Below are 27,569 nucleotides of genomic sequence, written 5' to 3' on the forward strand. Positions count from 1 at the left end.
CCACATGAGAAATCAATGCGATTAGTACACGATTTCGGTCGTTACATCCATAGGCGCCGACTGCGGGGAGGGGGGGGGCTTTCATCTCAGGAACATGAACGGGGCGCCTCCCCCGGGAAGTCCCGCTAAGAGACTGGCACCAACCTTTGGGGCTCGGCGCGCCCGGGTCAAAAGGGCGAAGAGGCACCAACCCCAAAAGTGCATCTTGCAATTTGTAAAATATGTATCCGCCCACCATACTCATTATCACAGTAGAAGATGAGGCGAAGAAACACAGAGGATGACACAACACATTGCCTGAATTTGGCCCAAAGCAATCAGACTGATGAAGTGAAGCAGTGGAAAAGGTACCAGCAGCTGCCAGTGAGGTGTAACGGTAGGATCTTCGGAACGCATACCCGTTGTGAGCGGGTTCAACTCCCGCTGCTCCATTTCATTGACGATATTCATTATATTGCGCGCATTTCGGGTCAAACACCGAGGATACAATGCATTTTGTTCCTTTTGCACTCAGTTTTCAAAGGCGTAATGCCTTCAGTTTCAGTTGTGCACATGTTCACTGTTTACGTTCTCTCTCGCTTTTTTTTTCTGTTGTTCCTTCCTCTTATCTCTATACCAGTTCTGCATACATCATGGTGTCCCGCCAGAGGGTGTGATTCTTCAGCTTTAGTTTTGTGTTCTTCATTTTTCTTTTCCTTTTCCTTCCTTCTTTTTGTTTTCTTTTGCTTTCTTCTTACCTTTGCCTTTTTTGTCTTCCCCCTTTCACTTTTTTTTGGAATAACAAGCCGACATCCATCTGGCTTACCTTACCTTTCCTTTTTTTTCCTTAATATACATATCCCCCCCCCCCGCCAGAGTACTTACTTCGCTGTGCGCCCTTGCTCCTCCCCCCCCCCCCCCCCCCCGCGGGAAAATGAAAACTCTCCGCCTCTCTTTACATCTTAACAACCTGCACACTATTCACTGTCCACACCACACATCCACACTCAAGCCCTCGCATAAAATTCCAATTCACTCCAAACAAGCGGATATCAAAATGACATACCTTCAAACATGGCGGCGGTGGTTTCCGAGTTCACCAGTCACTGTCACACTTTGATTTGATTCCTCGATTTTATATTTCCACGTCATATTACTCATGTGCAACACCCTGCAAATGATAAGAACGCGTCCGTTGTAACAGCGAGTCTAGGTATTCACAGCCGTAACTCACCTGAGCAGCAAGCAAGAACACCCGACCGACGACGTCCAACTTTCCCTATACGCCGATGAGCCTGTCGACGCTGCCACATCCGGGATTTTCCTCACTCGAAGAGTTTCGGTTTGGATTTCGCGTCGTGTACGAAGGCTAAAATAGTAACGTTGCTTGTCGCCAGATTACATAGACGTCTAGCTCCAATGAATACTCACCTCTGATCAGCACCTCAGTAGCATTGAAACCGATGAGCCGCCATGTTGCATCACAACATGTGGAACAGATGCACCCTTTTCGCTCTGGTTCGTTTGAGAACCACCTTGACTGGCATGATAGCACTCCTTTTACGTTGCAATTGCTATTGAAGCTGATCAGGCACCTTTTTTCCGTGGAAATGTGCATCGTAGTTTTCGAGGAGGAAAAATGATCAAAATCTTCGCTCAGAACCTTTTTTTCTGAGAGCGTAAGAAACCGCCGAATCCGTCCAGCTCTCGTGTATCACGTCACGGCACTGTGGGCGACCGATCAATGAAGCAAATAATATTTTCATTGGCGAAGAACCATCAGCGGCAGCTGTCGTGAGCAGCATTTTAATGACCCATATTTGCTATCTTGGTGGGTCTCAGTTGTGGTAGCAATGTTTTACTTTATACACATTTATATGTAAGCGTTGTGGGTTTTTATATTGATCCGAACAAATGCGAAAAACATACGTCGGTAAAATTTAAGCCAATTCGTATATACCCAAAAAAACCTGCGTTTGGGGGTTCCGGCCATTGAGAACTCATAGCAAGAAGATGGATGTCCTGATGATTCGTTGCCCTTTGTGGCAAGATTGCCTCGCATTGCGGGTTCACAGATCCCACGACAAGGAAGGTTGAAACTCTTGACCCAGATCCACACTGCAGTAGTCATTCACTTAACAATGCGCGAAGCATACCGGTGTAACGCAGGCGATCTCCATCGTGCACCTCGACATTGCAGCCACTGCATACGGTGCCCACCTTTGACTGTACTCGGCATGAGGGATTGAGGCCATCTCGACATTTCCTCAAGTTTAATTCAGAAATGTCCAGCGCCTAGAGAATTTCGGGTCCACTTTTCTTTGGCTCATGCTCCCTTTCTGAAAATACAAAAGGGAGCGCAGATGACATAAAGATTGTCTTCTTCAAAGGACACCTAGTTGTTGCAACGAAGACAGTGAGATGGCACGCAACCGAAATCTCCTTTGTGAATACGTCAAGGAATATCCGGATTTCGAGATGCCCACGTCGCCAGCTGTGATACAGATGCCATTGTCTGCAAGTGCTGCCGCATGGTAGTAAGGGCTTCTGCAAGGCAGCTTCCAATTCATTTCTCTCTCTTTTTTTACGTCGTGTGACAGTCGTTCCTTTTTCTCTGAACGTATATATTAACTCTGGTGTAAAAACCCAGGCAGCACACCCTATATTGTCCCAATATTGCACGAATGTGGGCTGCCAATATTGATCCCACGTGAAAAGTGCAATCAGGCTCTCCATTGGACCAATAGGGGCTGTACCATATCGGAAAGCCGATTTTGCGAGTAATGTGCCAATTGAAAAACCGTATGAAGGCGGGGTAGTTGGTACGAATCCATGTTTTGTAGACAGCAAAAAAGACTTGCTGTGCATCCCTCAAGCAAAATTTCTGTGCCTTGCAGCTTGCAGAGTTCTCGGTTATGCATGGCGGCGTTCATACACTTGAGTTTGGACTTGTCCCTCAGATATCCAAAGTAATTGGCAAAGTAAGGCGCTGGGTTTCTACACGTTACTGCGTTACTTTTTCCTGCGAGTAATTTGTAACGGTAAAAATTACGTTGTCGTACAGGGTAACGGTAATCAATTACTTTATTTATGAACGTGTACAAGTCTGGCACAGCTCTGCGTGTATGAGCCGTTCCACTCCAGAGATTGTGTCGGACGTCTACGAAGTGTGAACCTGTTCGGAGCGAGGTGCGCCAGTCCAATTTGAAGCTTCATTTGGGAACGTTTTGTGCACACTTGTCAAGCTGACACACAGGCGTCTCCAAGTTGCTTCAATATTGTGCGATGATTATCCGCGGGTACTACGTGTGATCGCCGAATTCTATGTTCAGCCTCATCGCCATTATCATCAGTGAGAAGTGGCTTCGCTACACTACATATGCGTGCGCCACGCTCTAATTTACATCGCCTGTCATAGTCTCACCATATCTGGATGTATGGAACTTTTTCTATTAGCTACAATGCGGCTCAACAATACCCAAATTGTTAGGTAATGCAGTTGTTCACGTCTTTCATTGTACGTACCATCCATCGGTTCAGTAAATATATATGATTTCGTAAGTCGTCATTTTAGATCTTTATTGAGTTAAGTAGGCAGAGAGATGTATCAGGTTCGTTAAACACATTTCACCCCCTCGTCTTCCCGTGTCAGATACGCCCTCTATATCAAACAACTGGATCAGCGAATGCTCCCCTTCCCTGGTGCATGCCAACAAGGGGGCGGCCATATTCAAAGTGCTGTGGTCGTGTGAGATTTCCCACTAAACCGCATGGCCGGTGTAAGTGCTGCCACTAGCGGCAGGCCAAAACATAGTTGCAACGCACAAGTCTTTCACGGCATTCCATTTCTGTTATGGCGAAATTTACACGCGGTTACATTTACAATTTATGGCGGTTACATTTCCATTCTGCCTCGTATCTACGCAAAAGTGGATTCGCATTAGTGTGCCTCCACTCTTGCACACAGGAAATGGAACTCTGGCCGAGAACTCTTCAATGAACTTTGTTGTCGGTATGATAGTCGGTGAGGATTGGTCATTATCAGTAAACCGTGACCATTAATGATCGTTGGACCAAGACCATGCTCCCACCGAGGCAGCTTGATGAGCAAAACGTACAAAAGCGAGCTTTCATTTGAAAAATGTTTTGACGGTGAGAGATGCTTATCAGCCGACACGTTAACAAGTTCGTGTTTATTTTGACTCCACCCTGGCATCACAGTAGGTAAAAAACAAGGCAAAATGCCAGTAAAATATTTAACGTTCCGGAACTGATTGGAGCTTCATCCTCATAATGAAATCTGTCATGTCGTCGTTAATTTCTGTTTAAGCAATTTCAATTTTAGTTTTTCTTTTAATTTTGCCTTTTAAGCTGAAAAAGGAATTTTGACTATCAGACAGATTTTAATCTGACCCCATCAGAATTCCAAGAGTATGACCAGTCAGAAAGTTAAACATAGCAAAGAGGTAAAAAGACTGTGCTTATTTCGCCCATAATAGACAGCAGAATCGAACAGTATGCTCGAACATGGAGTAATGCAAATCAGAACAAGAAGAAGAAGCACAAGAAGAAGAGTAATGCGCGTGAGCTCTGAAGACAAAGATGAATGATAACTAATGTGGTGCCGCCACCTAAGCTACCAAAATACTAAAAATGAAGTTGAAGTTAAATCCCACGAGCAAACAATGCGCAAAGAAGGCAGAACACTCCCCCTTCCTCCACTATTATCCCTAGCGCTTATCACTTATAATATCACTAGCGCTTAAACGGGTTCAGTCATGCGTGCGAAAACTACAGTCACTGCTCCGACGACAACAGAACTAGACTTCGTGAGAGAACGGTGCAACGGCCTCGTTGAGGAGCATTGAATCCAAGGCACGGCGAGCTGTGCCTATTATTCGCTCCCAGGCACCGCCAATGCGCGAAGAGTGCGTCGTGCTGAATATCCAAGTGCAGTCTTGCTCGTTCAAGAAAGTTTCTACCTTGCGGGTAATCGAAGCGAACCGATGATATCTTTAGTTCAGAGCAGGCACCAATGAAGTCCGTACCTCGGTCCGAACGGAACTGCTAACTGGACCTCTAACTGCGATGAATCTTCGTAAGGCGTTAATAAAGTTGACACCAAGAGGGTAAAATAATACACAGTCCAGCTTGTTCAAATGTCACCAACAAAAATAATAACGAAAGAATGAAGCACGAAGTCAGAGCAACTATTTAATTCGTGAGCTTTCGTGCACAGCCTGCCCTTCTTCTGAAGAAATTATTATTTTTCTTGACGGTGTTAATAAAGCTTGAAATGTCCATAGATTCGATCACATCTATGTGCACAGCGCCGGCGGCCAAGCACGTGAAAAGGACCGCCTATTTCTTGTGCGTTGCGACCATGCAGGAGCGGAAAACGACCAGTCCCACGAATGTAGAAACGCCATTTTTTGCTGCTCATACTTGCGTCGAAGCTTACGGCATATGAGGCAACGATGAATCACGGCGCTTATGCATCTTTTTCTGCCAGTAATCCAGAAGTCAGCGGCTCTAACAGCCCCTTCTGTGAAATGCCTACCCTGATGTCTAACGACCTTTTCATGATTATGCCGAAGCAGTAGTAAACATACGTGGTGGCGACCGGGAACAATCAGCTGGTGTTTTTCTTCCTCGTACAAGTTTGCATTCCGTAGGCGCACGCCAACTGTTAGCAGGTAGTCGTTGTCGATGCAAGGATCGAGCTTCCACAGAGGCCGTTTGGTCGAAAAGTGTTTTCGTTGAAGTAAGTTCATGCGGAGCCGAACGATGACCTCTGCGAATTCCTCGAGTTCGACATTGCGTAGGATGACCTTTTTTAGCATGCGCTAGTTCTTCCGCGGTCCGAGGTTTGTTGCAATTTTGCCATCCGTGACAAGTGGGTGACGGGTTAAGAAACCATCGAGCGACGCGTACGAGATTCGCTGCGGCCCTTACAAGTGAAGTCCATGACAAAAATCGCTTGGAGCGATGGGCACTCAGTTGTGGGTTTATCATGAAGTTCGCAGAGACGACGACTTATGGTCGTATATCAGGATCGACTTATGGACGGTGGATAGGGAAGCCTTGCGCTTGCCGACTGCGTACAAGAGCGTTCGTGAAGGAATTTGGGTCCTGTGAGCTAGGTTGTACGAGTGACAGTTGCCGCAGCAACAAGTCGGGTGGCGCGGTCCGCAGGGTTCTGGTCAGTCCTGACGTAGTACCACTGTTGGGGTTGCGTGGATCTCCTTATTCTGTTGACGCGATTGCTGACATAGATGCAGAATCGCCTCGACTGGTTGCAGATGTACCCAAGCAAGGCCTTGCTGTCCGTGCGGTACCTGACGTTGTCGATGCGAACATATATTTCGTTGACCACCAGCTCAGCGATTTCGAAGGCAACCACAGCGACAGATAGCTCCAGCCTCGGGATTGTTTGTTCAGGCCGCGGTGCCAGCTTCGCTTTCCGGAACACACGCCCCCCGTGGGGCATCCCCATGAAACCTGTAACCCTGATGTAGGCTACAGCGGCTGTTATCTTCTCTGAAGCTTCGGAGAACAAGCATTGGTGACAATGATTGGTTGACGAGCATTTGTAACGGATTCAGCAACGTTACCGGCGTGTTATCTCGGGTCGCTCAAGGGCGCGCAGAGGGTCCTTCCATGTTTGCCATTCGTACGGTAGGGGCATCCCAGTCTGCGTTGCATGAAGTTGGCTCCCTAAGCAGGAGTCTATTCTGTACGGTTACCGGAGCTGTCATTCCGAAGGGGTCGCTAAGGCTGTTCACGGTCTACGGCACACCGCGCCTTGTGCTCGGAGTGTCCCTTACAGGCAATCTGAAGGTGAATGTGTCGGTCCTCAAAATCCAGCTTAGACCGAGACCCCGCTGCATAGGTAGGTACCCGCCGCTTTGGTCCAAGCTTCTTAGGTCATTTGCGTTGTCTTCCGATGGGAAGGAATCCATGACGGCAACCGAATTTGAAGCAATCTTATGGAGGCGTAAGTTGGCGCCCATCAACAACTTTTGCGTTCTTTTCAGGAGTTTGATGGCTCCCTTATCGGTTGACAGAGATATGAGGCCGTCCTCCACGTAAAAGTCTCTTTCGACAAAGCGCCGGACGTCGGCTCCGAATTCCGACTCTGCTTCTTTTGCGGCTCGTTTCAAACCGTGTGTTGCACTGGCTGGGGAACATGTGTTTCTGAAGACGTGCATGCACATTCAGTACTCGATAACGTCGTTGTTGATGTCGTTATCATGGAACCAAAGAAACCGCAGGTAGTCCCTGTCCTCTTCACGTACGAAAAAGCAATAGAACATGCGCTGGATATCTGCGGTTACAGCGAAGGCTTCCTTCATGAAACGTAGTAAAACTCCGACCAAGCTGTTAGTCATGTCCGGTCCCGAAAGAAGCAAGTCCTTTAGCGAAATGCCTTGGTGTTTGGCGCTGGATTCGAACACGACATGGATATGACCCGGTGTCTGTGGGAGGTTGACGCCGAAGCTGGGAAGATACCAGTACTATTTGGATTCGTTCCTTGGTGGAGCCGGCTCAGCATGACCATTTTTCAGCAGATCTTGTATGTAGGCAATAAAGTGCTGCTCCATCTCCGGTTTCCTATCTAGGGTGCAACATAGCGAGTTGAACCGAGATAGTGCTTGTTTCCTGTTATCAGGAAGCTTACGTATGGGTGTGCGAAATGGCAAGGGGGACACCCAGTTGTCCGATCCGTCTCTCTATCCAAAAGATTCAAGAGTTCTTGGTCTTCCACACACGGAGCAAGGGTTCCGTACTCCCTCGTAGTCTGGAATAATGTTCGTGAGCTCTGAAGACAAAGATGAATACATGCAATGTGGTGGCGCCACCAAGTCTACCAAAATAATAAAAATGAAGTTGAACTTAAATCCAACAAACAAACAATCCGCAAACAGTGCCTAACAGATTTCATTATGAGCACGAAGCTCGAATGTGCTTCGAAACGTTAAGTATTTTACTGGTATCTTAGCTTGTTGCGTACCTGTTGTGTTCCCAGTGTGCAGTCTAAATAAAGATTCATAATCCTGACGTCTTGGAACATCTTCAGTTAAGAAGTTCCGTGGGCTCAATCGAAGAAAGATCCGGGGGAGAACAATTGGGAAGTCGCAAGCTCTTGTGCTGTTTAGCTGAGTTTTCTTCCAAACCATGCCATTAAAGCGGGACAAACACCGTCCCGCAGGTAGCGCGGCACGATAAGTGGAAAAGCAGGACCTGTGCTCCCTCACTTGAGAGGCTTGGTCACTACTCATTAACCAGGAATTGAATTGCACAGACGCCCGTTCTCACTAATTGTAAGGGCAAAACATGTTAGCCCTTTAGGTAATCATAAGAGTTTTTTTTTTTTTGTATCAGGTCGCAGAACTTATCGTTAAATATCAGAGCAGAAACTGTTTCATCCAAACCCGTCAACGGGCCTCCATAATGTAAAAGCCTGAGTTTGGGCACACAGACGGACGACAGGAACACAGGAGTCAAACCAGCAAAGTTTACTAATCAACAAAACACCATGTACATAAAGTAACACAGCATAGAAAAAGAAGGAAATGAAAGTAACAAGAAAGTCATATACTCCGTAGAAGGTCAAGCGAACGCAAGTGTTACAAAAGGCGTCGGTAAACGGATGAATAGCCACAGAAGCAACACTGACACAACCGCCAAGGCCTCTTTCAGAAGTTGCCTTCGTGTGTATGGTTCCCACGCTATGACTGAGGTCTCAGCCCAGAGAGGCTGGCAATTATTGCATGACTCTAAGTGGCTAGAAAGATTTGAATCGGGACTTTTTCTATGCTGACCCAACCTCTGATTTAGACACTACGACGTTTGACCGATATAAACAAACCCACAGGCCAAAGGGATACAATAAACTACATTCTTAGCACGACGAACAAAATTTAATGACCTGCGATTAACCCCACCACTCTGCTTTTTCTGCTAATAAATCCCCCAAAAAAACACACACAAAATTGGACTTTGAAAATGGTGTGATACGATAAATGCGAAAATTATTGCATCACAAGTTTGAGATATAGGTATAAGATTATGAGACTCTTCGCGCGACCCAATTTGGGGTCGCTGCAAAAACAAGCCGAGGAGTTTTCGTTCGATTACATTACGGTTGTAACCTGCATCTGTGAGTCCTTCTACCTGCCTAGTTAGAGCATTAAATACACAGCCTTTTGTAGCAAGATGCGAACATGATTTCACAGTAGCGCCAATGTTTTTCAACGACAAAGTGTTGGGCAAAGACAAAACTGAAAGTGATCTCTGAATAAACGAAGATACATGCTTCTGCCAAGTGTTATTGTCGTTTAGAAAAATAGTGGCATGTCTAGCTTACGGTCTTTCAACACAAACTTTGACGAAGAAGAGCTCGAACTTGCTTCACGGATAGTCTTACTCTCTCTGAGCATGTCATTGTCTTCAAGAATATTTAGAACCTCTTGTTTCAAGGTCCGGATACATCCTTTGCAAGGTGTTCCATGGTTCTAAGGTTCAAGTGATGTCATTGGATGTTAAAGATCTGTATTACTTGTTGAAGAGGTCACTTCTTCAGCAGCGTGTAAATAATTGTCTGTGTGGCAATTTGGTCAAGTTTCAATCGCATGCTGGATTTGCCATAAGTGACTTCATCAATGTTAGACTTGTATTTATGCTCTACAGTAACGTGTGTAGATGATGTTTTGTGCACACAAAGGGAAAGTGTTTTCAATTGTTCACCTGTGGCCCCATTGTTGCCAGAAATTCATTTGTATTCGTTAGATTATTCTGTAATTTCTTTTGTGAACTCGTGCCAAACTGATTCAGTATATGTAGCAAGATACTTAGATGGCTTAATCGTCATTTCTCATTCTAAGTCTGATTTCTTGAGTCCACGGCGGATAGCCCGACAGTCTGCCCCTGAGAGAACTTTCACTGAAGAATCCCCTGCGGTGGGAAAGTTAAGATTCTTGGATGTAACGTTGTGCGTGGAGAAGGGCCTTTGTTGGGAGTACAGGAAGCCGAACGGAAAACCTATTCTCCCTGACAGAATGGCGTAAATGCAGGCTAGCTGGTGGATAAATTCCAAAGGTTCCAGGCTTGCCTATCGTGAAATCTATTCTCCCTATTAGCAGTTGTCATTCCAAGCCAGTTAAGAGTGGTGTGGTATGTTCCTTACTAAAAGGCGCTCTTGTGAAATCATGTTCGCGTCTTGTATTTAATGCTCACAGATGCAGGTTACAAACGTAATTTAATCGAACGAAAACTTCTCGGCTTGTTTTTGCAGCGGCCCAAAATTGTGTCGCGCGATAACAAATGTGTTTTGGTTCAATATTTACAAGTGTCTCATAATGTTAAATCTATCTCTCAAAATTATGATATACGCCTTCTCCGCAGAAATCATTTTCGTCTTCATCGTCTCATCCTATTTACAAAGTCGGATCCAGAGTGTGGGGTTAATCACAGGTCGTTTAGGTCATTAAGTTTTTTCCCTAGTGCTAAGAATGTAGTTTATTGCATCCCCTTGGCCTGTGGGTTTGTGTACGTATATCGGCCAAACAAAGCAGTGCCTAAATCAGAGGTTGGGTCAGCATAGAAAAAATCCTGACTCAAACCTTTCTAGCCACTTAGAGTCATACAATAATGGACCATTTCCATATTCGCGTCGGCCCTGGCGGTGGAATGTCGAACGTCGTGTCTTTCCCCCCAAACATGGTGACGCTTTTCGGGCTGGCACGTTGCGTGGGAAAGTAGCAAGAGAATATTGGAAGAAGAATGCGGAAAGAGTGAAAGCGCATTGCACTCATTACCAGACCTCAATCGTCCGCGTAACGTTGAAACCGACTATCTCCCCACAATGAACATGACAGTCGCCCGCAGGTGGGTCCCTAGTGATGTTTTCCACTCAAAGATGGAGGACGCAAGGGCTGGCCATGCGTATGCACGTTGTCGGAAATGGTCCATTGCCAACCTCTCTGGGCTGGGACCTGAGTCATAGCGTGGGAACCAGACACACGAAGGTGACTTCTGAGAGAGGCTTGGGCGATTCGCAATGCGGGAAACTCTGTCAATGTTGCTTCTGTGACTATTTATCTGGCTTACGAACGCCTTTTGTAACCCTTGCGTTCGCTTGACCTTCTGCGGAGTATATGACCATCTTGTTACTTTCCTTTCCCTCTTTTCCCACAGTGTCACTGTATGTGCATTGGTGTTCTGTTGACTAGGAAACTTTGCTGGTTTGACTCCTGTGTTCCTGTCTTCCCTCTGTGTGCCCAGACCCAGGCTTTTACATCATGGAGTTCTTTCACCAACTCGCCTGCATATATGCCATCTTGTCGGCCGTCAAGAGGCACAGCATTTCGCTTGTCTTTTAACTTTTGGGGGGGGTTGAAATACGAATTTCAATTTAACCCAACATTCTTCCATATTTCTTTTCTTACAGAGGAAAGGTCCCTAATCGACTACGTCCTGAATGGAGCAAAAACTACCTTTACTGAACTTACAAGAAAGCGTTGCCCCAGGCTGATACCGAACATTGTAAGTTGATGTCCAACATCCATGTTGAGTCACGACATGAAGGTACTTTAGCGTTTCTTTTGGAAGTTCGCTATCGCCCCGAGACAACCCAAAACTAGCCCGTATTTTGCAAAATAGCACTAAAAACTTCTAGTTAGCGCGCGGGCCATCCGAATGCCCGCAGCCTGCATGAGAGCGATGGACTTAGCTTTCACCCAATGGTTAAAGAATCAAATTAAATGGTGGCAGTTGACGCACTGCTGGTGCCTTTTCTTTAGGAGCCGTCATTCAAATGGACGTTTTGAGATTTGCGTTGTATTTGTTCTATATTTAATTGCCTTACCCGCTCCAGCAGTTTCCGTGCCTTCCCCTTCAACCGCTCGCAGTCTGCTAAATCATTATATACGCGGCATATGCCATGGCAAAAGCAAAATATCGTGTTCGTCAGGAATTGTTATTAGGATCGACAGAAATGGCAAACAAACATTCTATAACACGAGCTTTACGCCCTCTATGCAGACTATTATGTGGTCTAACACACAGATAAGGATTGACGAGACTCATCCCTCCAGGACAGACCTTCTTGATGTAATACGTGGCTCGTAGAAACAAACGCTCACGAAACCAAAAGTATGACGTTCACTGCGTGCTAGTCACATCCAGAATAGCGAATGTTGTTCTCGAGACATCTTGGAGTTTCGTCGTTCAATGGCCTCACGCGGAATAACGACATGAATTCAAAAACAACTAAATATTGAATTTCTGAGGCTATCTGAAACGTAATGTGCATGTAGCATAGCCCGCACTAAATGTCTCGCTTACACAACTGTGATCCTTCCTCAGCTTGGGCATCCATCTCTCGTGCGAAACCCGACTCCAAGATATCTAGAAATGTCTATAGGTACGTTGTCAACACAACACTCTACATTCAACGTGGAAAGCAAGTTGCCAATCAACAATATGAACAGTGAATGATGGGAGCGAACTTTGATTCAACGTACTAAATGTCGCCCCCAAAGCGTGATCAACAGGGACCAATCAACGCATATTCAACATAACTGAAACGCTGTTTATAGACGTTTTTTCAGAAACTGTTTCGATAGACTCTCCCAATGTTGCGCCCTCGGCAGGCCGCCATGAGAGCCGTTTATACTAAGAGTTTGGCCAATTGGAGTAGCCCAACTTGAAGCGTGTCATGCGACGTTCCACCTAAACGACCTTCCCCGCGGGCTCTATTGTTGCCACAGAGTAATGCACGTACTTTGCGCGCTGTCAATGGGATTCTCCTATCCCCGAGCATGACCGCCCGGGAGCAGCCATCCGTTGGTCATGGACAGTGTTAGTGGACGAATTTCTTTCCCCTAAGTGGAGCGGCTCCGTTTGTTGCCAACCCTGCCCAGTCACGTGGGATAACAAACGAGCCGATGGACGAGAGGCATACCACGGAGAGAAGAGCGTCCAGCGAAGGCAGCGAGGCAAGCCGTGTAACTGCGTTGACTACGTACGAACCTCATGGGTGCGTGCAGAATTGAGTAGTGCTAACGGTATCACAAGATAAACGTTGTCATATCAAACGGAATCATATGGACGGATGGACATGTTTGCCAATTGAATTGGCAGATGTCTGTTTATATATCAAGTTATGAATTTAGTAAGAATTTAGTAGTGAGCGCGTCAAGTTTTGCGGAATGAAGCAGTCAACAGAAGGCAACGCCTTCTATGACCAATGGATGGCAGCTCCGTTGTGCTGACGCTTCCCTGAGCGATTAATCCCTGATTATTGCCCCGTCGTCAGGCGGCTGCCATTTGTGAGCGATAAAAGAGAAACGAGAGCTACTTTTCCGCTACTTGACTAAGAAACAGGTGCTACTAGTGAAGGAGTACTTACTCGAGTACCATTTTCTTTTCTTTTATCGCTCGCTCTAAATATAATTTCTGGACACGTTAGAGCAAACACCCTGTATGTAAAAAGGTAGCGATACTCCCATAACACCCTGCGTCTTCAAATCTACGCCATCTTTTGACTGTCAGCGCCATCCATCCGTTGTGCGGGCAACTACAATTGGAACGTCACTCATGACATCCAGTGACATCACAGTCGACGTCGGTTCGCGTGTTCGCGCACTTCCGTTTCCCTTCCGTTTCCCGCTCACCCCGCACGCGCTCCGTTTTCCTTTACTTCCATCGCGACATCGAAGAGTTGTTCGAAGGCCGATGGATCGCCTGTTTGACCATGGAAGTCGACCAGTGAAAAGATCAATGAAATACAAGACAGAGAACACTTCATGTAAGAATGCACTTTTAACAAGTTTATTACGAATCACCAATGTAACATATGACAACTCGTGCGAACATTGAGAGGTTTGTGTGAGGTAGCCTGACGTTAGACGGTTAGACGGTAGACTGACAGAGACCACAATGTTGAAGTGTTTCGTTTGACCATAACTCAGATTTCCCCAACCCCCCGTGTCAAAATTGAGACCTGGCCTGTATACACAAGGCTATGCACAGCACAAGACATTGCGTGCTGCACTTATGATCCCATAAGGGCCCTGCTCCATGTTTGGATTACAAGAAATCCATTACACATTATACAGCACAATATACAATTAGTCCATTCCACCATTACACAACACTGCAACACAAGATCTACAATTTGTGACAGTGCACAGTGAAATACATGCCACTGTTATGACATGGTACCACAGGCAATAACTCTCAATATACAATCTGTATATCACCTGTAGCTTTTACATGCAGATCATAAGTGAACATAGGACACAACAAGGCAGCACTCGAAATGGTATGAAGGGTTACTTCATCTGGCACATCGGTTATCATGCTGTGTGGGTTGCTTCATCTTTTTAAAAAGTGTCGAGTAATTCAAGGTAGCAATACTCAGACACTGAGGGAAGGCTAAAAGCAGCAGGTATGCATGGCCCCTTGTACACACTATATGCACATGACGGTCAACCTTAGACATTCAAAATAACACAATGCAAAGCACAAGATACATGATAAGCACCAAGTCACAGTATATTACTCGGTAAAGCATTCCATACTACGAACAATGTTTCTAAGCTCCCCAGAAGCATTTACCTGGTCTTCACGTGAACCGGGTGAAATTATGAAAGAGGTTAAACAAATATGTTCAAACAGCAGTCCAACAATTACAGCCTCAGCCTTGCAACTTGCCCTGCTGCCCTCGGACGCACTGTACAGTCCTTCAGATCTGCATTTTTGCGTCCTCACGGGTGAAAGCAAACGCCCTCAAAGAAAACGACTGAATAAGTCAGCATAGACTGACAGAGAACACAATGTTGAAGTGTTTCGTTTGACCATAACTCAGATTTCCCCAACCCCCCGTGTCAAAATTGAGACCTGACCCCTTGGGCGGTAAGTATCCTGTCAACATTGCGTTCAAAAGCTTCTTCATAGGTGTGAGCAAATGCGGCAATGTTCTTTCACACCCTGCACGATTTCACAGATTGTTCTTGATTGCTGACGTCGCTGTAGATCTTTGTGCAGTTTTTCGTTACAAGCCTGGAGTCTGTGCACCTTTTTCCGCAGCTCCTGCAGTTTGCTTCTTGGGTGTTTAAGTGTTGTCTCGTATTAAATCACGTGCTGGTGATGGAGGCATTGCTCACCCGCGCCTATAGGAATCATGACAGAAAGAAGGTTACGGATTGCAGTAACTGTGCCAACAAAGCTATTCAATGGGCGTGCATACCTGCAGCTTAGGATGGTGGTCCTGATCGTACTTGTAGAACATTGTCAACTGCAAGTGCACAGATCCTGCCAGCAGTTGTCCTGAAGGGAGGAGTCGTACGTCACGATGGTCAGTAATCTGCTGGGTTGTAGGCCTGTGTCCCATTCCCTGTTGTGCAATGCAAGGTGATGCACTGTTAACTTCAGGTTATGCCACTTTCTCATGTCAGGGTACCTCTACTATCAGGGTGATGGTGATGATCCTGAAAGGGTAAGCGTGGTGACCCAGTGCTCCCTGTATCACCTTCTGTCCCTGCAGTTTCATCATGGACGGGCCTGCTTTGCACTGAGATGATGGCATGTTGTGTGCTGTCCTCCCGTACGCTTCTGTTTTATGCTATATGGTGTCAACATACGTCTGTACAACAATACATGCATCTGTTTCACTCATTTTGAGGTCATGCTGATAGAATGACAGGAACACAGAAAATATTGCTCAGCTCTATGTTCTTGTAGGCCCCATACTTACCAGCCCTATATAAAGCTGTATGCAAGGTGTGCAAAGCTGTATGCAAAGCTGTATGCATGTGAAACTGTATGCAAGATATTACACAAGAACGGGCCGGTATCCTAAGCATGCATCAGACTGTGAAACACCAAGCCCCAGAGCTCACTGCAACAGCACGTTCAAATGCACAACCACCAAATGCAATCAGAAGCAAGAAACAAAACAAGCCAAAAGTCATGCCGAAGTGCCCACCAGACAAGCCACATAGCTCCAGAATCCATCCAAAAATGGGAAGAAGAAATCATACCACAAGCACGTGCCTCCATGTGAGGTGCAGTGGCGCGCACTGTTCAATTTCGCGCGCCCAATATCAGAAACAGCAAGGCACGTGTTTAATATTTTGAGAGTTTACCAGCTCAGTTGATGTTGACCAATGTGGACAGATGTTCACGCAGTAAAAGCGCTGAAAATCACACAGTACCATTTATGCACCAGCAAACTATCATATGTAGTTGCTTGACAGTTTTTGTTGTTGTTGTTGTAGCCGTTGTTGTAACCGCCGACGCACGTATATGCACGTATAGCGCTTTTCGAAACAACAATGGTTGTTCAGGTGTTCACCTGGCAGGATCCTGAAGAAAACGGTAGAAAGTTGTGCCGCTTGTGTGGTGCCGTCAGCGACAGTGTCCTCTGCTGTTCCGAAAGCACGCCTATGTATATATCTGGACGTGCTTCACGCCTTTACCGTGGCCTGCAATAGGTCATAAACCATGAAGGTAGCCTTATACTATCCCATCGTGGTGTGAGGAGTAGTAATTATAAGAAGTCCATTTGGAGCTGTAAACCAGGAAATTGCCATAACAGGTCATAAATCAGGTAGTCTTACCCCATTTGAGTATATGAAGTAGTCGTATTTATAAAAGTTCATATGAAGCTGCAAACATGAAACAGTCGTAACATGTCATAAATCTCGCAGGTAGTCTCATACCCTCCCATTGTAGTGCAGAGTAGTCGTAATCACAAAAAGAACATTTATAGCTGTAAACCAGGGAATGTCACAAACGGTCATAAATATCTAGGTTGTCTTATAATATTCATTTGTTCCACAAAAATAGTAGTGTTCATAATGATCAGTATGTATCTACAAACCTGGAAATAGCCTTAACAGGTCATAAGCCGTTCAGGTATCTTACACTATCCTATGGTAGTTCAAATAGTACTCATAGTCATCAAGAGCAATTTATAGTAGTAAGCAAGGACATAGTCATAACAGGTCATAAATCATGCAGGTAGCCCCGTATTATCCCATAGCAGTGCATTGAGCAGTGGTGGTCACAAAAAAGCCAATATATTGCATTGGAAATAGTCATATAATGTCATAAGTCATGTACGTAGTCCCACACTTCGCATGTAGTGTATTGAGCAGTGATAGTCACCAAAAAGCCAAGTGATAGCAGTAAACAACGAAATAGTAATATACGGTAATATATCATACAGATAGTCCCATAAAATCGCATAGTAGTGTATTTAGCAGTGGTAGTCACAACAAGGCCAATTTATAGCCATAAACAAGAAAATAGTCTTATCAGGTCATAAATCATGCAGGTAGTCCCACGCCATCCTATAATAGCGCATTGAGCAGTGATAGTCACAAAACAGCCAATTTATAGTCATATCAGATCATAAATCATGCAGGTAGTCCCATGACATCCAATAGTAGTGCATTGAGCAGTGACAGTCAGTACATTTATAGACGTAGACAAGGAAATAGTCATATGATGTCATAAACATTCAGGTGGTCCCATGCCATCCTATAGTACTACATTGAGCAGTGATAGCCACAAAAAAGCCAATCTATGCCCCAAATATAAGATAACCCGAAAATTTATTATTAAATTCCACGGCATAAGGATTAAAATTGGCAGCACGAGGATTAAATACAACAGAAGAAGGATTACATCCCATGGCATAAGGACTAAATGTCGCGGTATAAGGATTAAATCCCTCGAAACAAGGACTAAAAGTGCCGGCATGACGGTTAAATTCCACGGTATAAGGATTAAATTCAGCGTTATATTGATTAAATACGACGGGAAAACCTGTAGAATTGATTCATATAGCTGGTACAACATGCTTAAAACACTGCACATGTTGTAGCGTGCGTACAAACCATATGAACCACGTATGGACGCGCACAGCATCTAAGTCTCAGGACAAAGAGACTGTTTTTGCGGGCGCCGTTTCATCAACTGCTGATTTGCAATCATGATAATACTTTCTCAAAGTAATAGTGTATATCGTGTGCATCTATTTGAGCACATACAAGAGAAATCTCAAGGAGACAAAATTAATCAAAGTGCCAAACACTACGGTGTTACTCATGATAATCATACCATGCGCAGTGCCCTGAATTATCACGGAATTGCTGTCAGTTTGTGAACTAAGACCATGTTCTCCTGCTAAGCTACAGATGAAAAAAGTGCATAATACACGTGGTTAGGACAATTTTTCAAGATCCGGGATTTCGCAACCGAGAATATCGCGGTCCTCCCGAAAACTTCGGAAGTTCGGAACTGACTGAGGCGTGCACTCTTAGCGAAAAGAGAAGATGACGGTGAATTATTATTATGGGAGGCGACGGTAGAACTTCTAAGTATTGTTTCAGCATTACGAACGTTACAGGAGAGCACTGCTTAACGTTACTGGAATGGCTGTGGAGCCCGACTTGCAGCTAACCGGAAGTACGAGAGATTCTTGTTAACCTTATGAGACAGTTCAAGTATTTGACTGTGTCCGCACAAACTCGAACCAGCAAAGTTGGGCAAATTGATGTTTCACGTGAAGCTAAGAAACTCGTCTCACTTCTCTATACACGCACCGTGCGCAGAGAGAGAGAAAAAAAGAAGAGGGCTGTTGGCCTCAGTGTGCTTCCTCTTTACACTACAAGGGCTACGACTATGTAGGGTCAGAGGATGATCCCTTTACGAGCAGCTAAGCTCGAGTATGCTCCAGCCAAAACTTACAGGAAAAGAGGTGAGGACGACACACTCCTTGGTCTTCGAACTTCCGCACAAAGGTCATTGATCACTCGCCTGTCGACTATAGGGCGTTCGATGAAACGACGTTCGACGAAATGGGCGGACACCTTTACAACTAAGAGAACATTCTTTTCACCGTAAAAGAAATAGAAGCACCAACAGCAAAAGTGCGAGGGTGCAAGGCGCCACGCAGGCGCCCCAAGGGCAGGACAAGACACGTTCGCAAAAGGGAATGTGTCAGAACGTGTCTTGTCCTGTCCGTGTGTTCCGTTATCGGGATTTTCTCCGTTTAAATTGTATCATGTTGGGCGTGGACGGATGTGTCCACGCGATAAATCCCCTAAATATTCTCCTTGAGCGTTGCGTTTGTAAAGCGTGCACATTCTCGTGCCACACGACTAACACGAGTATTATTTTCCAACTAGCTTCCCGGAGGAGTCACCGTGTTCTGCACCTACCAATGCAAAAGCTTTTCGTTCAAGAGAGACACCGAGTATCCCGGAACACCATGCCTGGTGAGATATTTGCGTGTTTTGCCTCATGTCAATTTTCAATGGTGTTTGCTAGGTAGGAGTGAAACCGGGATAAGAAAGCATCTCCTCATATGCACCTCCTAAACCAACTGAAGCCGTTCTTCGAACATGTAACGCAACATTCACTTCGAATAACAAACAAGGTAGAGCGCCCCGCAAACACATTTCCATTTTCCTCACTTCGCTGCGTTCTTCGTAAAATGTCTACTATTTGGGTAAAAATGGCTTGCGGGTAACAAACGATGTGTAGATGTAAAACGCAGTCGCTGTAATGACTGTAAAGTTTGTTGCAACTATGCAAATGACTACCTATAGAGAGCCAAATTTATTGTTGAGTTGATTATTGAGTCTATAGAAACTCAATAGCTCCTAATGAGTTTCCCCCATAGAAAGTCAAAATAATTTCTTATGATTTTCCTAATTGTATTTCTAATGAGGAATATCCAAAGATTCTCTATTGACTTCCAATTGAGAATCCAAGGTGTTATAGTCATGCGCTCCGTCGACTATACATAGTCCGACTAGTCTGACCCCATACTTGTCGATTACGCTATTTCGTTGCGATCCCATGAATAGGTAAACGCATGTGAAAACTAACGTTCCTACCGAGGAAAATTTCCATAAACACTGAGAGACAGATAAAAATTGACAATTTAGATTTTTGTGAGCGCCTGCTTTCGCTTTTTTTCTTTCTCTGTCGTCATAATTTTGAGCAATAAACAATTGGATTCATGTAGCCAAATGCACCATCCACACGACAACACTTGCAGGGCAGTTGTTTATATACTGTCAGAATGGGATGAACATCTGCGATAATAAAATCAAAAATAGTTTTCAAACAGTTGATTATACACTAAAAAGTACGTAAAGAAACTTTATCGCAACTGAAAATATAAATATTTTAAACTACGTTATTTATTTTGGGGAGATACGAACCCCTTCCAGATCGGACGGCTGCATATGCATGGCTGAATCAGTTCTCTCTGGCGCCATTTTTGGTTTGGTGAGCTCCATGGAGCAAGGAAACCATGGAGGTAAGAAACTAAGGAGATGCCCTAAGCGCCTCTCCCAATGCAAGCGAGCATGCTGTGACCCGCGCATGGCATTGTGGTTAGTTGCCCACACACGTGACCCATAAACGTCACGGCAAGACGTCATAAAACATGGCGTCCTCCATGTCCGCGGCGTATCTTACCTGAATACAGAGACGAGCTGCGGCCGAATAACTTGTTTCCGCTTTCATAACATATTTGGAGTTCGAAGTTATCACACCCGTTGAAACACAAGATAGATCATCTCAGTGTGGAAGCAATGGATCACTAAATCGCTAGAAGATATACGTACGTCATCGTGACATTGCCTGGCTTCTCTTCTGTTTTGCTATTTTGCTGCGATTTATCACGCGGCAAATGTTGAAACAACCCATAACCTTCAAAGTATTGTGCGAATGGACTCCTTGAAGGTAAGGCGTTTGCTGAAGATGAAGTTTGCTAAACTTCAAAGCCTCCGCGCAGACCGCCATAACGCCGAAACATGTGGGGATCACGTGACCGGGCAACTAGATGGGCGTGGTTTTGCCAGGAGCGACCGCTAGAGGGGTCCCACGGCCTTCCGATCTTTTAGCCCTCTCCTTAGTTTCTTACCTCCATGAAGGAAACCATGGAGCGGCTGTTTCGAGCAGATTTCCGTGGCACTCCTCTGGCGGTCGCTCCTGTCGAAACCGCCATTACTTCCTGTCCACCACGTGATCCCCTCTAAAGTTTCGGTTTGGCAACGCTTTGTTGCTCGCGCTGCTTTTCGTGCTTTTATGCTTTTCCAAAGTCACTTACTCTTGAAATGTGAGCACCGCTTCGGAAACAACGTTTCGTTAACGTGTTCTTACCGCAGTTGCGGCTGTCGTTCAACAGAAAGCAGCTCCGTCACGGGAATAACGTTTCTTTCGTAAGCACGTACTTGACCGGTTGTTTCGTACCCCTGTCTGTGAGAGAGTCATCTTGAATCGTTCCTTTGCAAGCTGGCGCTATGCTACAGCTGCAAATTCAATTGATTTCCTCCATTCCTCCATCGTTGTACAAATTTGATTGCTGGCATGCTTTACCACTTCAGCAACAAACACACAAAACACGGCCACGTCGTCACACAAACATCGCTGCCGCGAATGTTGTTTCTAGTCCCGCGTGGTTGTCCTGCAGACCCTGACCGGTCTTGTAGTAGAAGGGTAAACCAAGAGTAAACCTCCGAACACACACGAATAAAGCTGGACGCGCGGCGTTCGTCACAATGCAGATATGTGAACTGCAAGACAATCACGGCTCCCGTCGTCTGCTTTGGGAGCTGGCCTGCGCATGCTCTTCGGGTCACGTGAGCGGTCACATGGTAGACAGGAGCATCCCAGAATGCAGTACGAAGCTGGCACGCCCGTTCCAATGGCAAAAAGTTGGAAGGGCCGCTCCTGTGTTTCCTTCCTCCATGAAGGAAACACAGGAGCGGCCGTTTCGAACAGATTTCCATGGGACCCCTCTGGCGGTCGCTCCTGTCAAAACAGCCATTCTGTGTTCTGACTTCTTGTCCACCACGTGATCCTCTCTAAAGTTTCGGTTTAGCAACGCCTTGTTGCTCGTGCTGCTTAACGTGCTTTTATGCTTTTCCAAAGTCATTTACTCTTACATGTGAGCACCATTGCGGAAACAACGTTTTGTTAACGTGTTCTTACCACGGTTGCGGCTGTCGTTCAACAGAAAGCAGCTCTGTCACGGAAATAACGTTCCATTCGTATAAGTACGTACTTAATCCGTTGTTTCGTACCCATGTCTGTGAGAGACTCATCTTGAATCGTTCTGGCGCTGGCGCTGTGCTACAGCTGCAGACTCATCTCATTTCCTTCATTGTTGTACAAGTTTGTTTACTGGCATGCTTTAGGGCTTCAGCAACAAACACAAAACGTGGCCACGTCGTTACACAAACGTCCCTGCCACGAATGATGTTTCTAGTCCTGCGTGCTTGTCCTGCAGACTGTGACCGGTCTTGTAGTAGAAGGGTAAACCAAGAGTAAGCCTCCGAACACACACAAATAAAACTGGACGCGCGGCGTTCATCAAAATGTAGATGTCTGAGCGGTCTGTGCTGCAAGACAATCACGACTCCCGTCGTCTGCTTTGGAAGCTGGCCTGCGCATGCTCTTGGGGTCACGTGAGCGGTCACATGGTAGACAGGAGCATCCCAGAATGCAATGCGAGTGCTGGCACGCCCGTCCCAATGGCAAAAGGTTGGAAGGGCCGCTCCTGTGTTTCCTTCCTCCATGGTGAGCTCGGTGGGCTCGCAGTTTGCACGTGAGAAAGCTGTTTTCTTCGCACGCGTGCCGTTTCTCAGAATGTGTTCTATGAAATGGATAGCGAAGCAGCAGTAGGATATTTCCCGGTAAGGGCTATAGCGGATCCCAGAGTAGGAGCAAGTCTTCTCACAGAATTGAGAAAATCAAGATGGCATCGAAAACCAGCGCTGCCGTGTCCTCATTTCGTGCTGGAGAGAAGAAGAACCTGGGATTGCGGGCCAAATTTCGGTGAGCTTATGTATGTGTGAATGAATTTCGTGTCGTGTCGACACCGGTATGGGCGCTCTAAATAAAAATAATCTCTCTTCCCAGTGTTACAACGTTGAAGACGACGAATACGTTGGGAGAACTGGGGCGAGCCGTAACACGCTGTCAAGCAGTAGCTGCTCAAAAAGAAGAGGACACAAGTTGCAGTGTAGGCCGCGACTTTTCGTTGGTGTGTGTGAGTGTGTGTCTATGTTGACATCAACGAAGGAACCTCTCTGACACTATTCGTGAGAACAGGATGAGGCGCACAGCACAGCAGCTAGCCAGGTGAGTGTGAAATTTTAGTGTTTAACGAGGTATCAATCAATCAATCAATCACTTTATTTTCCATCATGTGATGAAAGGAGGACCGAGAAAAAGTTGTATGGTTTATTAATTAGCAGGTGCCGACTCACAATGGTCACACAGTCTAACTTCGTCCTTAATCGTATGCTTTCAAACTGGTGCAATGAGATCTGCCTTTCAACTCTGCCGCCTTGCACGTTTTTCTCTGTGTAACAGATCAGTTGTTTTCTTGCCTGGCCGTTCGGCGTGTGTGCAGAAAAAGGAAAACCAGGAGCTGACGTGTCAGCTGGACACCTCAGCAGAACACAATCGGTATGCGTTGTGGTTGCAGCATACTATTGTAGCACCATGTAATGCTTTTGAATTTTGCTCACAGGTGCACCCGGGATTGTGAACACATTGCGGAGCTCTCCTGCCTAAAGTCGAGGACCAGGAATTTTCATTTCGTGTGACAAGGTACATTACACCCATTAACATACTGAGTCATAACCTGTTCTCTATATGTAGGTATTATAGAAGTCTCAGGTATGGGATTGCAGTTTTGTAATTTAGCTATGTGATATGCGTACGTTATACTGTGCTGCTTCTCTGTTCAAGAAACCTCTGATGAAACTGGTACACAGTACCTTCCGCGCCATACAGTAATTCGTGACTACCTGTGCACATGGAAGTCATGTACTGAGAATGTGACTTCGGTCAAACCGTTGTGTCCTTCAAAACCCTGCATACATCAGAACCGCTCCACTTCGGGAGGTTGCTTATAAACAGGCTGTTTAATTTTATGCAATACTACAAATGCAATTTTTGGAGGTGTAAGAAAATATTTTGTGTGAGGTAGTATAGAACTGCCACACAGCTACATAATTAAAATGCGTTAATTAAATTTACTGAACTACATTAGTAAATTAAATTGGAGGTTTCTGGGCTGTACCGTAATCTGCAAAATGTGAGGCAATTCTTGTTCATGGGACCACGTCACGTGAATTATTTATGATGCGATTTTTCTTTTACAATTCCGAAAGCAAGGCAAAACTGTGGAAGAAGTGCAGGTACTACACTACCAGTTCTTTTTGAGAGACAAGTGCTTCGACTAAAATTTGCGCCAGATTGATGTAACACCTTGCTGCGGTCCAGATACGTAGCAATGCCATGGGGAGTCAAACTCAATCAGCTCGATCAACCAGTCATTTCAAATTTTGGCAAATTTCATCACATCGCAGGACCATTTTATATACGTGGTGGTTGTACTTCCATCTTGTGTACGTGTTACTGAGCACAAGTACATTAGTTGCAGAATTTCTGAAAAATTTGCTTAGTTTAAACAACGACTGCCTCCCTTTATGCTATCATGAAGTTGCGGAAAAAGTTTGAATAAAAATATTGGTGAATTTTCATTTCACATGTAGTGGTTTGGTGTATATATATCTCACTAAATCGCAAGTCTGCTTGGACGTAGAATCCACCTGCAAACACTGCATCAATACTCTCATCATAGCTTTTAGATAAACCGCTGTATCGAAGGAAGATAATCCTGTTTTTTGCATGTTTTGTATCATTCATGTTTGTGTTGTCATGTCAATGCGTGCAGTATGCAGCTCACTTTGTATTTTTGTTTCTTATAGCACTAAGAGTGGATGTTTAGCATGTCTACAACGACATGTCTACACTTGAGCTAATATACATACATACGTTTTATTTCACAAGAAGGTGTGAGAGGAACAGAAGCAAAAAAGCCGAAAGGCTTGACAAGGCCTCACTGACTCCTCTTACTGACAGCAGGGACGTCAGCACATACGAAAACAAGAGAAATAAATAGAATAAAAAAGAAACACGCAAACAGAATCATATATATAACATGGTAGAGAAAGTAACAATTCAAATAACGTGAAATAACATCTGTATGCATCAATCAATCAGACAACGTCTGTATGCATAATTTTGCAAACACTAGTGATAAAGAAAAACAAAGAGTTAAGATAGAAACAGTCAATGTTCATGTTAACTGGATGATTAATAAATGCGGGAGTTTATATTTGTGAATATAGGTTGCGCTCGACATTTTTATCTGTGTACATGCGCTTTGTCTTTTCAGGAGAGACACGTTGAAGGTACCCTTTTGCATCAGATACTCAACTGAGGAGGCGCCCTTCCTCGTTGTTCTCAATGGAGCCAAAGTAGTATAAATAAAAAGCTCGTTCCTCATATGCCTGTTTTATGTGCTTGCATGCAACATTTATGGCGCTAAAGGCACACGAACCACCTCTACAGGAATTCCAAAGAAAAGCGATAGAAACTCTCATTAGTAGCTCATTAGAGTTGCTATAGAATTACGGTGGCCAGTATTTCGTAAGAATTCAGTAGGGACACGTCAGGATCTCAAAAGAATTTCTGTAGACTCTCTATAGAGTATCTAATGTGTCTAGAGAGTCAATACAATAGAGTTTCTTTAGAAAATCATTTCACATTTTTCTAAGGCAGTCAACTTTCGCCCGCGCTGTCTCGCATAGGCGAGACAGCGCAGGCGAAAGTTGACTGCCGGTGGACTGGGGACGGGCAATAGCATGATGGACAACACCATGCTTGACAGGTCGTGTCTTGTCCGGTGGCTTGTTGAATTCACTATGTCTTCGAGGATCGCCGAACAGGCCGACAGAGGTGCACAGTATGAAAGTGTGCGGCCGCTTGAAAGCATTCGGCAGGCAGTGGTATCAGCGGAAAGAAGGAAACAAAGAACCAGCATCGCACCTTTTACTGACGCAGGATCCCTTTAGGGTGCCTAAATACTAGCTCCCTAGGAACACGGCTGTACTAGCAACTAGCAGCATCGACGTTATTCTGTCCTCATACTCCAAAACACCGGCGCACTCACTTTCGTGGTCCTCATCTGTCACAAGCGGTTCGATTGCGGTGTTCAGTACGACGAGCTCCGCATTGCTTGTAGTGAGACGTTGGAGTAATGCATTCAGCGCATCAACTGAGGCAGAGTCATCTTTAAGGGCAGTTGAAGCTTCGCTGAGAATTCTTCTAGTCTGAGCTCGTCGGGTTCCACGCTTGGACTTGAGATGTTCCATGTTTGCGACGAAGTGATAGCTTGGCTCTTCGATCTGTCCACGACAGACGCGTTCCCGGGTTTCGGCACCAGATAGATGTAATAAACATAAATCAATTTACCACATCCGATCTGTCATGTCGTGCAAAGAAGGTGAGGTAGCGCTTCAAGAAGAGGATACACCCATAACCAAACCAAAGATTAGACTGTACTCCGAAAAACCCAAAAGAATCATAAAGGCACAAGCGTGCACAACGTTACAACGTTCCAAACAGAAAAGGTCGAAAATCAGGCGATGAAATCTTTCTCCTCGTCGAATCCGTTCTTTGCGTCGTCGTCGTTATTTTTAGTGAGGTTTCCGCAACATCGTCTGCACTAGCTCGCTTGCTTCCTAGCCGTTTTTTCAATGCTGAAAGAGCCCAGGCCATATCCGGAGGAGTACGGCAAAACAATTCATAGCGCTATTCATACTTGGGGACGAAGGGTGGTCACATTTCGCTTTGCGCTTTAGGAGGTATCTGTTGTACTGCACGAAGTCATGGGACCTTCATAATTTTGGGCACTTCATACCTTCGCAGTCCAAGAGTACATAGAAGGCCCCATGCAGTGTTGTAACTGCCAACGATTTGGCCATATTGCACAAAATTGCCGAAGTTCTACACGGTGTGGCACATGCGCCGGGCCTCACCGGAGATCAGACTGCAACAATAAAAGAAGTGTACCAAAGTCTCTGCCAAAGTGTGCTAACAGCAAATCCAGCCATCCCGCATCATTTTCTTTATGTCCTGTGAAGACCGCCGCCACCAAAAGGCACCAAGACCGGACACTACGACTTCCGTCTGACGCTTCTAGGGGTGGTGGTGATTCAACCGAAAAAGTACGGCTGGTTGGTACAACTCCATTTGTAGCGACAAGAATAAGGACACACGGTTAGAACTGAATAGGAAAGAACAGGTCGCACCTGTTCTTTCCTATTCAGTTCTAACCATGTGTCCTTATTCTTGTCGCTACAAATGGTAGTGATTCTTTCACAAACTGGAGACTTTCTCGTGCGGGCCTCAGAACATCTGTACACACCGGTATGTCCCGAGAGGCTCGCTCGCAAGCAATTACCCGCGGTATTCAGGACGTGGTGGTCATGTCTAAAAGGGTAACGGGCCATGCCGGTCATTCCCCAGCAATTATCAGCCTTAGGGCATTACGTCGCTGAGCAGAAAGAACGGCTCGTCGGAGAGGGCACATTGCGGTCATTGTGGAATACCGCTGGATGAAAGCTAACGTAACACGAGAACTTAAGAAAGAGGACAGGAAGCGTTGGCGTAAGTTTTGTCACCATCTTTCACCG

The 27,569-nt window shown here is 45.4% G+C and overlaps 1 protein-coding gene across 1 annotated transcript in view; it reads left to right on the top strand.

Annotated features, from left to right (window-relative positions):
• The window catches only part of LOC135372852 (uncharacterized), an 81,700-nt gene that overhangs the window by 39,811 nt on the left and 14,320 nt on the right, over positions 1 to 27,569 (top strand). Inside the window, exons 2-3 of the mRNA XM_064606306.1 lie at positions 11,432 to 11,526; positions 19,185 to 19,274. Coding sequence (XP_064462376.1) covers positions 11,432 to 11,526; positions 19,185 to 19,274 — 185 coding nt within the window. The remainder of the gene's footprint in view (positions 1 to 11,431; positions 11,527 to 19,184; positions 19,275 to 27,569) is intronic.

The sequence above is a fragment of the Ornithodoros turicata genome, unplaced genomic scaffold, assembly GCF_037126465.1.
Source record: "Ornithodoros turicata isolate Travis unplaced genomic scaffold, ASM3712646v1 Chromosome17, whole genome shotgun sequence".
NCBI lineage: Eukaryota > Metazoa > Arthropoda > Arachnida > Ixodida > Argasidae > Ornithodoros > Ornithodoros turicata.